This window comes from Lipotes vexillifer, unplaced genomic scaffold, assembly GCF_000442215.2.
Source record: "Lipotes vexillifer unplaced genomic scaffold, Lipotes_vexillifer_v1.1 scaffold1383, whole genome shotgun sequence".
In the NCBI taxonomy this organism is placed as follows: domain Eukaryota; kingdom Metazoa; phylum Chordata; class Mammalia; order Artiodactyla; family Lipotidae; genus Lipotes; species Lipotes vexillifer.
Genome location: NW_006797683.1, coordinates 346,097 through 360,301, shown reverse-complemented (window position 1 = coordinate 360,301; position 14,205 = coordinate 346,097). Strand labels below are relative to the sequence as shown.

The window sequence follows — 14,205 nt, the reverse complement described above, 5'->3', positions numbered from 1 at the left end:
GGGAAAGAGAGAGATTGAGTTTTAGGACTTTAATGATCTCAGATTTTTTCCAGGGACACTCGTGGTATCCCTGTTTTGAGACGTCTTTAGGATTCCTTGGCTTACTCTTGACAGGAGTCTCTTAACCTGAACTGTTTCTAGGACCAGAGGAACCTCAGTTGCAGAAAAGGCAGTTTTCTACATAATGAGATGATGTCGCTGTGTTAGAAGAGGCTTGTGCCTCTTCTTCTGGTGTATTTTAATTAACTCATACTAGTTTATGGCATTATTTTCATTGCCTCTCCTGCCATTTATTCTTTTGACTTTTGTACTGTTCTTTTTAATCATTGGAAAACATTAAATTTTAGCTCATTCTATATCTAAATTTCTGTAAAATCACAAAACTAATTTTTTTTTAAAGTGGCAACCTTGTATGTCAGTGTCAGTTGTATCTCAATGAAACTGGAAGGAAAAAAAATAAAGGACAACAGTAACAAAATAAAATGATAACCTTGTCCTTCCTTCTGCTCTGGGTTATTGGCAGATATTCTTTCTACTCCCAGCAAAGTGATGGAGTTTCCTATTAACGTGTGTGTGTGTGTGTGTAGTTTAGATATTAGAAGATCAGTTATTCTGCTTTGGAAACTTGAATAACTCATAGTATCTTTAACTAGATAGGATTTTTCTCAGATCAGTGCAAATGGCAGATATCACTTTTTAAAAAAAACGTGTTTTTTTGGCTTTATTGATCTAGGAGGTGTTAAAATCATTTTATGAAGTTCTTAACAGACATGAAATAAGTGACTAGAGGTTAGGGTAAGATCATTATGTATGAAAAACGTGTAGCCTTATACCTTTTTTTTTTTGTTTTGCCTTTATGATGTTTGTGTGTTTAACAGAGAAGAAGAGCTGTCCTGCCACAGACCCGCTATGTGGAGCTGTTCATTGTCGTAGACAAGGAAAGGGTAGGATTGGTGACAGTTTTTCTTCTTTTTCATGAAAAGCAGATGAGAAGTGAGCATCCCATGAAGGAAATATTAAATATAATGTATTTGTATTGATTTTTCTTAAATGTAATTTTAAAACTAAAATGACTTTTTTTTCTTGATATTCATACATGATATTCCTAATACCTCCAGAACTGAATGTAGCAAATGAGATTACCTCTACTTTTATTTTTTACTGGTGATTTTCTTTCCCCTGTTCTTTTGGGTGATTTGCATGTGCTAAATTTCTTAAGTGAAACTGTTCTGCCTCTCAGTTAAGCTCTTGAGACTTTTTCAGAGACATTTAAAGGACTGTGGTGATAAACCCAGTTAATCAGATATTGCTTTGTTGCCTAATAAAATTGCTTTTCTTTCTAGAATTTCAGCTAACCTATTTAAGAGATAGAAAACTATCTATCTAAGAGAAAGCTATCTCTAAGAGATATCTACCTATCTATCTATTCTATTTAAGAGTTAGAAAACTTCCAGGTTCTGGCGTGCTTTAGAAGGGAGCAGAGGAGAATAGGTCAGCTTAGCATTTACTATTTATTTCATTGTACAGGATAACACCAGGGCATTTTCCTTATTCATACTTAAGAATTGTGCTTTACTCAACTAAAAAAAGTTATGTATCTGTTTCAGCATTTACAGCATTATCAATTTTAGATACAGCTGCTATATAATTTAACCTATAGATTATTTGAAATGTTTTGTCTGACTTGTACTGCCAACTTTGTTGTTTGTGCGAATAAGCTGTTTGCAGAAACTTAACACAATCGACAAGTCCTTTCTAGTAACCTGCAGAGACAGTTTCGAGGATTTTTATGGTTTTTTTAAAAAAAATCCCTTATTGTATGTAGACTGGAAAAAAAACAAGCCATATTTTTAAGAGATAGAAATATATTCAGATTTGTTCATTATAGGTTCATTAGCCTCAAGTGTAGAAAGAAGAAGCATAAGGGAGTATGAACAAGCATGAACTTTGTCCCAGATAATGTGTAAAATGTTCCTGTAGAATGTTGCGGACAAGTGACAAAAATAGAGATTTGAAAAGTTTTTCTTTATTACTCTCTCCACATAGGTAGAAAATGGTTCAAAATAAAAATGGTTCCATTTTAATCAAACCTTGTCAAATGTATTAAAAATTTTTTTTTTCTTGTTTAGGAGAATCATGATAAAATGTCTAATTAATAAAATCTGATATATTCTGGTATTAATGCTCTTATCATAGAGCAAAACCACATATTCTTTTAAAAATGTTCTTTTAATTAGTTATTAAATTGGTTATATTAAAATAATATTAAAATAGACATTTGGATTTAGCTAGATCTCAAAGAAGTGAATCAGTTATAATCAACTGTTTGGCTTAATATGGTTAAACTTTTATATATCTCTGTATTTCTATCTACATATAATGTTTTCACTAATGAACGTTGGTTAATCTCTGATAATTAATTTAGCCCAGAGTTTAGAAATTGGTTATTGGTAATGTCGTTAGCCTAAGAGGTGAAAGGATCAGGAAGTCTTTCAGATTGTCTTTCATTCCTTTATCTATGCATTTTGATTGTTTTAAACTCTACCTTTGTGAAATGCTTGAAAATATTTTTGCATTAAAATGAATTAAAGACTGTTAAGTACGAAACTCATTTTAAAGTTGTACTGCTTTGGATAAGATTAAGATTTCAGTGCTTTTTCATTATTATTCATTTCACCCACGTACCTGCTGCTTTTCTTTTATTCCTATTTATCACTAAAATGTATCCTTTAGACTTATTAGTTTGAAATGCAGGAGAATGTCTAAGTGCCTCAGTTTTTGGTTCAGAGGAAATATTTGGATTCTTATCTTCATTGTAAGAGATTATAGAAATTTTATTCTTAAATTGCTTTGGTGATAATGATTTCCCTTCTTTGCTTTTCAGTATGACATGATGGGAAGAAACCAGACTGCGGTGCGAGAAGAGATGATTCTTTTAGCAAACTACTTGGATAGCGTGAGTTGTATTTTCTATCAGCTGGGATTATTCTGTCCTCTCCTCTCACAGTCTCCGAATGGAATTTTAAAATTGTCTCATTTTGAGCTCTGATTATTCTAGAGCCTAAGTAAGTAACTCAGTCTTTCAGGGGTCTGCTCTCTAATTTGTCTTGTAACTTTTTTATGTTTAAAAGTAAAGTATAATTGTAGAGAGAGAGACTCTGAGACAAGCAAGAGATTTTGAATTAGCATCTACTTTATCTTTAATGTCAATGAAAAATTCATCAGCTGATCTGAGAAAGAAATGGAAAATGTTACTGAACCAAATTTGAGGATTATAACCCAGGAAGAGCATCTCAGAAAGCTCTGAGAACTGTTCCCCTCGTTAGAAGTCAAGGTACAGTTATATACGTTTTTTGAGACAGAGAGCTGTACATTCAATGAGGCATTATTGACAGTTTACACAATCCAGACTTAATTATCATCGTGGCCCCTAACAGGTCAAGAAGGAATGTTATCTTTTAAGGAGTTGTCTTATTGATGCTAGGAGAATGCTGCTCTTTTTGGTTGAGCAGGTATTTCGGCCACTGGGGGAGGTTTGGTCGATGCCTAATGCAGATACACAATGCACAGTGCTGGGAGAGAGGAGGCCAAAGGGCAGAGAAAAATGTATTTGTTTAAATTTTTCTCATCTTGCCATAAAATATGACTTATTTCATAGCAGATAGGCTAAGGTACTTTGGTATTTATAAAAAGATCTTTGAATTTTTACTGAGAGAATCTTACTTTAAATAAGGCTGCCTCCTCTGAAACTATGCCACTGTGTGTGTGTGTGTGTGTGTGTGTGTGTGTGTGTGTGTGTGTGTGTGTCTATGTGAGAGAGAGAGGGAAGGAGGGATTTGGTTTGAGATTTTGGAGTTTATTCATCCAGTGGGAGATATTGGAGAATTAGCTACATGTTCTTATAAGATAATTTCATCTCTAAGTTGTTCCCCTAATACGAATACCAAGCATAATAATGATGATGATGATAATGATAACATTCTATTGGATATTTATAACATTCTAGAAACTGAGTCAATTGCCTTACATTTATTAACTCATTTATTCCTCACAGTATCTCTGTGAAATAGATATGAGTCCCATAATCCTTTATCTTAAACCTTTGGGGTGCATGTCATTAGAATTTTAGGTAAGAGTTTAGGTAGGTAATATAGTTCACTTCGCATACATTTATAACATGTAGTTCACTATGTATTACATTACACCTCCAACAGGGTCCTGGGGTAGCACCTTGTAATCAACCTCATTGATATTTCTGTAGTGAAATATATGAATATTTACATTAAGTGAGCTAAGTATGGACTATAAATAGGCTTGCATTAGTTTAGGGAAAGTTTTGGAATCAAAATACCCAAAACTTTAAATATCCAGAGTTTGTCAGATTTTGGAATGGAAGATAAAAAGGATTTTGAATCTTTACTTTTTTTTTATAGATAAGGAAACTGAGACCCTTGAGCAGTTAGAGTCTCATTATATTGAAGGGAATTTTTTTTGGAGGGGAGGAGTCCTGTTTTTAATTTAAGTAGTTGTGTTACTTAAAAGATATTCTCATATTCTTTATTTTATTGTACTATTTTTTATTGAAACATAGTTGATGTACAATATTATATATGTTACAGATGTACAGCATGCTGATTCACAATTTTTAAAGATTATACTCCATTTATAGTTATAAAATATTGGCTGCTATTCCTTGTGTTGTACAATATATCCTTGTAACTTATTTTATATATAATAGTTTGTACCTCTTAATCCCCTATCCCTGTATTGCCCCCTCCCTTCCTTCTCCCCACTGGTAACCACTAGTTTGTTCTATATATCTGTGAGTCTGTTTCTTTTTTGTTACATTCACTAGTTTGTTGTATGTTTTTAGATTCCACATATAAGTGATACCGTACTGTACTTTTCTTTCTCTTTCTGACTTATTTCACTTATCATAATACTGTCCAAGTCCATGCATGCTGCTGCAAATGGCAAAAATTTCATTCTTCTTATGGTTGAATAATATTCCATTGTATGTATGTGTATATATATACCTCACCTTCTTACCCATTCATCTGTTGATGGACACTTAGATTGCTTCCATATCCTGGCTATTGTAAATAATGCTGCTGTGAACATTGGGGTGAACATATCTTTTCGAATTAGTGTTTTTTCTTTTTTCGGATATATAACTAGGAATTATTCTCATATTCTTTAATAAATTTTATATATTTTTATTTGTTTTCTTTCCAGATGTACATCATGTTAAATATTCGAATTGTGCTAGTTGGGCTGGAGATTTGGACAAATGGAAATCTGATCAACATAATCGGAGGTGCGGGTGATGTGTTGGGGAACTTTGTACAGTGGCGGGAAAAGTTTCTTATAACACGTCGGAGACATGACAGTGCACAGCTAGTTCTGTAAGTGATTTTTTTTTAAAGGTACTATTAATGGCATGGTCAGAATAATAATTTTTGCTTTTTTTCTTTTATTAGAATCATATTCTGTTAAGGTTTTTGAGCATTCATTTAAATGAGGAAAATTTTTGCTACTATAGGACAAGTGACAGTATGATAATAAGACCTCTCTTTTGTGTTGGAGCCTCTGTGACCTTTATCCCATGTCCTTCTTCCTCTTTCTTGGGTTTCCTCATTTTGGTATATGGCATGTTTTCTAGTTTCTTCTTGTGTAAGGATATATTGAAAGAAAAAATTTTGACCTCTGGCATGTTGGAAAATGTGTTTCACGGTCTCGAAACAGAATTTAAAAATTATCTCCTGTACACCAGAAAGTAACAAAACATTGTAAATAATAAAAAAATTATCTCAATTTGAACTCTGATTATCCTAGGGCTTAAGTAACTCAGTTTTTCAGAGGTGTGCTTTCTAGTTTGTTTTGTAAATTTCGGGTTATTTTGCTGAGTATAAAATTCCAGGCACGAAATTTTTTCCTTCAGAATTTTGAAGGCATGGCCATTGTCTTTTGACTTCCAGATTTACTATTGAGAAGCTTTAATTCATTTTGATTCCTGATCTTTTGTATGTGGCCTTTTTTTTTTTTTCTTCTTTGGAAACTTGTCGGATCTTCTCTTGGTTCCCAGGCTTCTAAATTTTCCTGATGCTATGCTTTGGTATAGGTCTTTTATCACTCATTGTGTTGTGTTCTTAGTGGGTAATTTCAATCTTGAAACTGCAGTTCTAGGAATTTTTATCAAATTATTTTGTAGATGATTTCATCCTCTTTATTTTTATTCTTCACTCCTTCTGGGATTCCTTTTACTCAGCTATTGAGTTTCCTGTGCTTGTCCTCTAATTTTATTATCTTTTGTCTCCTTCTCTTTGTCTTTTTGTTCTGCTTTCTGGATATTTCTTTAAATTTACCTTCTAAGGTTTTTATTGAGTTTTTCATTTCAGCTATCTTATTTTTAATGTTTAATATTTAGCTTTTTTTTGTCCCCCTTAAAATTTTTATATGGTCAAATTCTTTTTTTTTTTTTTTTATCCCAACAAAAGGTTCCACATATTTACTACTGAGGCAAAGCATTAGTGCAGAAACACTGACACAAAGAGAAAAATCACTTTCCTAATAAAGCCCATCCAGCTCTTTGGGTAGTAGTGATGTTCTCAGAGTGATATGGTAAGATGCAAGTGTCCTTGACCCAGCAAAAATGTGCGCCACCTCATATGCGAGGCTCCTTACAGACCTAGCTTGGTTCTTCTCCAATGTCTTCTCTTGGAGTTGTACCAGATTTTATTACCAGTTTTCATTTGAATCCACTGGGGAATGGGACGATTCCCTGCTTTTGTTTCTTGGCCAGGAATCGCTTGATCCTGAAAGTCTTGTGAGAAGACATGGCGAGGAGCAAATTTAACCATACATAGGATGGCGGAGAAGAGAAGAGAAGAGAGCTGGTCAAATTCTTATATCATGGATATAATAAAATTTTTAAACTCTCTGAGATATTTCTGATATATTTTTAAAAATTTTCTTCTTTCTACATAGTATTTTCATGGGACCATAATAAAACTTAAGCTTATGTAATCACTTAATACAAATATATTCCAAAAGTTAATACAAAACCTTTACTTAAAAATACTAAAAAAATGTCTTGCTTCTTAAAAATCTTCTGGTTGGTGGGCTGACTTTTGGCCAAAAAATGTTTTATGTAATAATTTTTGCCTTCCTTAATGTTGATGGTACCTAAAACTCAAAATTTTTTCTGAGGAGAAATCTCCCTTGATTTAATTAATTAATTAATTAATTAACGTATTTATTTAGTCATACCAGTTAATTAAGCAAGGCACTGAGAATGCCTAGATGGATTTTTATGGCCCCATAACCACAAAAGCTTGATCCTGACATTTTTATTAATTTTTTTTTTTTTTTTTTTTGCGGTACGCGGGCCTCTCACTGTTGTGGCCTCTCCCGCTGCGGAGCACAGGCTCCGGACGCCCAGGCTCAGCGGCCATGGCTCACGGGCCCAGCCACTCCGCGCATGTGGGATCTTCCCGGACGGGGGCACGAACTCGTGTCCCCTGCATTGGCAGCAGGACTCTCAACCACTGCACCACCAGGGAAGCCCTTTTATTAATTTTTAGTAAAATTGTACCTGGAAGTGTCCTCATTACCCTGGCAGTGAGCATGCCTTCTCATTCACAAACGGAACAGGCACCAGGCACACTCCGTGTGCTTTGCCCAACCACACCTACCAAGCTGTCTCCTCTGTTTGGTCTCCATCTGCCATGTTAGAGGCATTTCCCAGATGTCTGATAATCCCTGGTTGTTTGTGGTTAGGAATGGGGTACTAAAATTCCTTTTGGAAGCATTGAGGACATAAGTGGGGCTTGGGGACTGTGGGGTTCACTACAGGGTGATCTGGCTAAAATGTTTTCTTGGCAATCCCCTTATGTCAATATCTCTAGGCCTCTTGTCCTGGCTGTTCAGATGCCTGAGAGAAGGGTTTATTCATTCATTTAAAAGATATTTATTAGATGTATTCCTAGGCTCTGGGGTATAGCAGTGAGCAAAACAGACAAAAATTCTTGCTCTCATGGAGTTCATATTGTGGTGGAGGAGATTTACCTCATAAGTGAGATAAATAAGTGTATATAATATGCTAAATAATGATAAGTAGTAAGGAGGAAAAATAAAGCAGGGAGGGTAGAGATAGAAGTATTGGGGGGAGTGAGGTTGAAATTTTAGGTAACTTGGTGAGGGAAGGCCTCAATGAGAAGATGACCTTTGTGTAAAGACCTGAAGCAGGTGAGGAAGTGGGTTAGGGCTATGTATTGGACCAGGTCCTTAGATACAGGTGTGTCTGTGATGATTGAGCAGCCACATGGAGACCATCGCGAGTCTTCCGTTCCCTGTGCTCCCTGCCTGCAGCCTCCTGTGTGAATATGTCATTTTGTTACCTGATCTCAATAGAGTTTTTGAATAAATACATATACTGCATTTTAGGAAGGTTTTTCATCTAGAAGGTACAAAACAAATTGGTTTGATATCAAAAATGTATCTTCATTTGTCTGAAAAATGAATTGGTAATATTAATCTCCACTCTGATAATAAAGAGATGTCTTTCATTGAATTGTGATTTTTAAAATGTTATTTACCTTTGCTATTTTTCTCCCAGTTTTCGTAGGGTCTACCAATCAGTTTAAGATTACCCAAAGAAATAGGAGCGATGTGTACCTTTTCCTCCCCAAGTACATTTTATAACTTTTACCTGTTCTCTTCATTTAGGAAGAAAGGTTTTGGTGGGACCGCGGGAATGGCGTTTGTGGGAACAGTGTGTTCAAGGAGCCACGCGGGCGGGATTAACGTGGTACGTTTTGTTCTTGATGTTCATCTTTGGAATCTGCATTAGGAAATGTCCAGCATTCAGTGACTCTATACTTCCTCTCCTAGTCCTTACAGCGATATTTTGGCTATTATGAGGGACATGGTAGAAGTGGTAGATGCGTCCTTTCCCTGGAGACTGGATTAAGTTTTCTAATATTTATTGTGTGTTTATTAGCGCCTCACTTTTTATGGATGAGGAAACAGAGGTTCCATTTGAGAAAATTAAGTCAGAACCATGAACTTGTTTTCCCATCAACCACCAAGAATAATCTTTTGGTGCTAAAGGAATTGATCTGTTGCTTAAAGAGTCTATCTCTATCATCAGTATGTTAAGTCACACCAGTTTCCTACTAGACTGCAGTGTCTACACACTGATGTTGGATGCTTGCTTTATCATGTAGGCTATCAATATTGTAGTGATGAATTTCCTTTTGTGAAAAAGTAATCTGAGAAACAAAAAGCATATCCTTTTTGTTCAGAAACCTAATGAATACCTTCCTGTGTTTGGGCAGTTTGGGCAAATCACGGTGGAGACATTTGCATCCATTGTTGCTCATGAGTTGGGTCATAACCTTGGAATGAATCATGATGATGGGAGAGATTGTTATTGTGGAGCAAAGAGCTGCATCATGAATTCAGGAGCATCGTGAGTAACTGAATTCTTTCTTTTTATTCTTTTTCCTTTTTCTTTTTTAAAACTATTGAACATTTGTTTAATGCTAAAAATAAACAATGAATTGTTTGGATTGGAGTAATGGGTATCTTTTTCAATTAGAGTTTTCCCCAGGTGTATGCCCAGGAATGGGATTGCAGGATCATATGGTAGCTATATTTGTAGTTTTTTAAGGAACCTTCACACTGTTTTCCATAGTGGCTGCATCAATTTGCATTCCCACCAACAGTATAGGAGGGTTCCTTTTTCTCCACACCCTCTCCAGCATTTATTATTTGTAGACTTTTTAGTGATTGCCATTCTGACTGGTGTGAGGTGATAACTCATTGAGTTTTGATTTGCATTTCTCTAATAATAGCGATATTAAGCATCTTTTCATGTGCCTGTTGGTGATCTGTATGTCTTCTTTGGAGAAATGTCTATTTAAATCTTCTGCCTATTTTTTTGATTGGGATGTTTGTTTTTTTGATGTTAAGCAGTATGAGCTGTTTGTATATTTTGGAAATCAATCCCTTGTTGGTTGCATCATTTGCAAATATTATCTCCCAGTCCATAGGTTGTCTTTTCGTTTTGTTTATGGTTTCCTTTGCTGTGCAAAAACTTTTAAGTTTAATTAGGTCCCATTTGTTTATTTTTTTGTTTTTATTTCTGTTACTCATATTTTGGAGAGGGATCCAAAAAATATTGCTGCAATTTATGTCAACAAGTGTTCTGCCTGTGTTTTCCTCTAAGGGTTTTATAGTATCTGGTCTTATATTTAGGTCTTTAATCCATTATGACTTTATTTCTGTATGTGGTGTTAGAGAATGTTCTAATTTCATTCTTTTACATGTAGCTGTCCAGTTTCCCCAGCACCACTAATTGAAGAGGCTGTCTTTTCTCCATTGTATATTCTTGCCTCCTTTGTCATAGATTAATTGACCATAAGTGCGTGGGCTTATTTCTGTGGCTTTCTATCCTGTTCCATTGATCTATATTTCTGTTTTTGTGTCAGTACCATACTGTTTTGATGACTGTAGCTTTGTAATATAGTCTGAAGTTAGGAAGTGTGATTCCTTCAGCTCCATTCTTCTTTCTCAAGATTGTTTTGGCTATTCAGGGTCTTTGTGTTTCCATACAAGTTTTAAAATTTTTTGTCCTAGTTCTGTGAAATATGCCATTGGTAATTTGATAGGGATTGCATTGAATCTGTAGATTGCCTTGAATAGTATGGTCATTTTAACAATATTGATTCTTCCAATCCAAGAACATGCTATAGCTTTCTATCTGTGTGGGTCATCTTCAACTTCTTTCATCAGTGTCTTATAGTTTTTGGAGTACAGGTCTTTTGCCTTCTTAAGTTGGTTTATTCCTAGGTATTTTATTCTTTGATGTGATGGTAAATGGGATTGTTTCCTTAATTTTACTTTCTGATATTTTGTTGTTAGTGTATAGAAATGCAATAGATTTCTGTGCATTAATTTTGTATCCTGCAACTTTACCGAATTCACTGATGAGCTCTAGTAGTTTTCCAGTAGGGCCTTTAGGATTTTCTGTGTATAGAATCATGTCATCTTCAAACAGTGACAGTTTTACTTCTTCTCTTTCAATTTGAATTCCTTTTATTTCTTTTTCTTCTCTGACTGCTGTGGCTAGGACTTCCAAAGCTATGTTGAATAAAAGTTGCGAGAGTGGGCATACTTGTCTTATTCCTGATCTTAGAGGAAATGCTTTCAGCTTTTCATCATTGAGAATGATGTTAGCTGTGGATTTGTCCTATATGGCCTTTATTATGTTGAGGTATGTTCCTTCTCTGCCTACTTTCTGAAGAGTTTTTGTCCTAAACAGATATTGAATTTTATCTAAAGCTTTTTCTGCATCTATGGAGATGATCGTATGGTTTTTATTCTTCAATTTGTTAATGTGATGTATGGCCCATTTTTTAAATTGCGTTATTCGTATTTTCGTGGGAGAGCTGGATTTGACATGAACACAAGTCATGTCTTTCCTCAATGTGTGCTGGAAGCTATCACCTCAGCAGGAGTTGGGACTGGGGATGGAGGGGCTGGAGCTGGAGCTGGATTTGTGATGGGACTTCTCCTCTGCTCAGTGGCAACACTGCCCTATTGGGCCTGGGGTTTGGTCCCCAGTTGCTGGAGCACAAGCACTGAGGGTTGGGTCTGAGCCCGCTCTGTTCCCTTTAAGTGTGTGCTGTCCCCTTTCCCAGCACCAGCACCCTCTCCCCGGGGTGGGGGGGAGCAGTGCTGGGGCAAGAGGGGCTGGTATGGGCACTCAGCGTGGGTCTGGGCACAAGCTGCAGCAGTCCGGCAGCAGGCAGAGATCTGCAAACAAAGACAGTTTTGTTTCTTTCTTCCCAATTTGTATGTCTTTCATTTCCTTTTTTATTGCATTAGCTCGAGTGGTCAGTTTTGTCTGATATTAATTTAGCTGTCCCAGATTTGTTTTTTTTTTGGTAATGTTGACAGTATATGTTTTCTATTCCTTTACTTTGAACTTTTCTTTATTCTTGTGTTTTAGATATATGTTTCTAAACAACCTATATTTAGGTTTTATTTTCTTAATCCAGCCTGGCAATATTTGTCTCTTAATTGAATCATTTAATTTGCTTATGTTTAATATGATCACTAATACACTGTATTTATGCAAATGTAGGTGACACTGATTATAAGATACCATTATTAACATACCACTTAGAATGAAAAAACGGTGCCTATCAAGTTAATTCAAATTTTAAGATGAATCTCAATTTCAGGGTATTTTAAATGTGTAAAGAATGTGTTTTAGAAAAACACATCAAATCTGCTGTACTACAACTGTGGATTTTAGTTCCCTGCTAAAATTTTCAAGCTTCTCATTTTTCTCTCTGACCATAGGAAGCACAGATTTTCTCTTTTTGGGTTATTGTTTGATAATTCTAGTATCTAGAGACTTTATGGGACTATATCTGTTTTTTTTTTCCCCTTATATTGTCTTTTAATTTTTTTATAGTTGTTCTCACAGTATCTTGTGTCTTCATGTTATGTTTTGATAAAGTATTGGACATTGTATTTGAACAATTTTTGGTAAGAAATAATTTGAGAAGTAGGATTATGTTATCTTTGGCTATTAAATCTTCTTTTTGAGGACAGATTTCCCACCTTCTACTTCATATGCTATTTCATGAACATTAGTTGACTGTTATAAGTTAGGCTTTTTTTTAGATGCAAGTGATATAGATGCTAGAGTTTTTACAGATAATCAGTTGGATCCAGTTCCGTTTAAAAAGTGGATAATCTAACTTTGTAATATAATTTTTATCATTATTTAAGATATTTGAGGGACCTGGTAGTATTCCCATCACATACTGCTCTTGGATTCCTGGACGTGTGAGGGGTGCTTTTCCTGGGAGGTACCTTTCTAGAGAAATGGCTTTCTTAATTCTGTCCCTCAATGCCACCTACATCAGAAAGCCTCCATAATCGGAGGCTTTTAAAAGAGTGCTCTTTTTTTTAAAAAAAAATCTAATTAAGTGCCATCACTTAGAGTTCTTTCTTAGGACTTCCTATTCCTAGGCTCTGGGGATTAGGATGGTAGTGTTGGAAATGTGTTTTGGTTATTTCCAGATTAGTCTTAGAGAGAATGTTTTAAATGATAGTTGGTTTTTTTTGGTCATATCCTGGTAGACCATTTCCATCACTGTTAGTCCCATCTATCTCCTTTTGAATCAGTTTTATAAAACTCACCTAGATGTGACAAAAGGGATTCGGAGATGCTTTAGATTCATACCTTAGTACCCAGAAGTGATAGAAAGTAGGGGTACTTTAGTTGCTATTATTCAAGCCAAGTATCAGGAGAAAGATCATCCTTCTTATTACTCTAGGTGACATCCAAGGATGACTAGGGAGAGAATATCTTCATTTTATTATCCACAGTGTTAGTGAAGGCCAACATGGGGATGTTTGTTATTATCTCCACATACTAAACAGCATAAGAAGCGGTTATGATTTTGTTATCCTTTTCAGTGTGATAGTCAACTTCATTGTGGGTGAAACAGATTTTTTTTTTGTAGATTGCTTTAGGATCACACATATAAAACATTGTTTCTATGAGAAAATATGTTCCAAGGACTGTATAACAAGCTTATTTCAAAAATAATCTGTTCAGAAGTGGTGAACTTTGTAGATTAAAATTAGGAGCTCAAGTGTAGGAAATATACACATATGTCTGTACAACTCCTGTGACTATCAGCTGATTAATATATTCTTACAGAAAACATTATTGAATATGTACTGTGTGGTAGGCAATGTACTAGCCATATAAAGAACAATAATAGGAAATAAAAAAACGATTGTTTGAATTGAAGTCTCCTTGTTTATCAGATAACTATCACATGCTCTAGTTTGACATTTCTACTTGAGATCCTTAGACTCAAACTCTTGTTGTCCTTCCTAAAACCTGCTCTGCCCCCATCTTCCTGTGATAGTTAATGATAGCGCCTTCCTTCTAGTAGCTCAGGACAAAAATCTCAGTCACCCTTGACTTCTCTTTTCTCACATTCTTAGCCTTAATGCCTATTTCTTTAAACCATATAAATAATCCAAACCCTTCTTACTGCTTTCACCACTGCCACATTGGTCCGTCATCATCTGTTGAGTGGACTTCTTCCTGCTTAACATAGCAAACATGGTGATCTTATTAAAACATAAATCAGATCACATCATTCCTGC

The 14,205-nt window shown here is 35.2% G+C and overlaps 1 protein-coding gene and 1 pseudogene across 1 annotated transcript in view; one reads left to right on the top strand and one right to left on the bottom strand.

Annotated features, from left to right (window-relative positions):
* ADAM9 (ADAM metallopeptidase domain 9) overlaps window positions 1-14,205 on the top strand; it is a 103,931-nt gene that overhangs the window by 36,154 nt on the left and 53,572 nt on the right. Inside the window, exons 7-11 of the mRNA XM_007469771.1 lie at window positions 879-944; window positions 2,885-2,956; window positions 5,236-5,405; window positions 8,728-8,809; window positions 9,339-9,472. Coding sequence (XP_007469833.1) covers window positions 879-944; window positions 2,885-2,956; window positions 5,236-5,405; window positions 8,728-8,809; window positions 9,339-9,472 — 524 coding nt within the window. The remainder of the gene's footprint in view (window positions 1-878; window positions 945-2,884; window positions 2,957-5,235; window positions 5,406-8,727; window positions 8,810-9,338; window positions 9,473-14,205) is intronic.
* On the bottom strand, window positions 6,681-6,838 carry LOC103068594 (60S ribosomal protein L39 pseudogene; annotated as a pseudogene).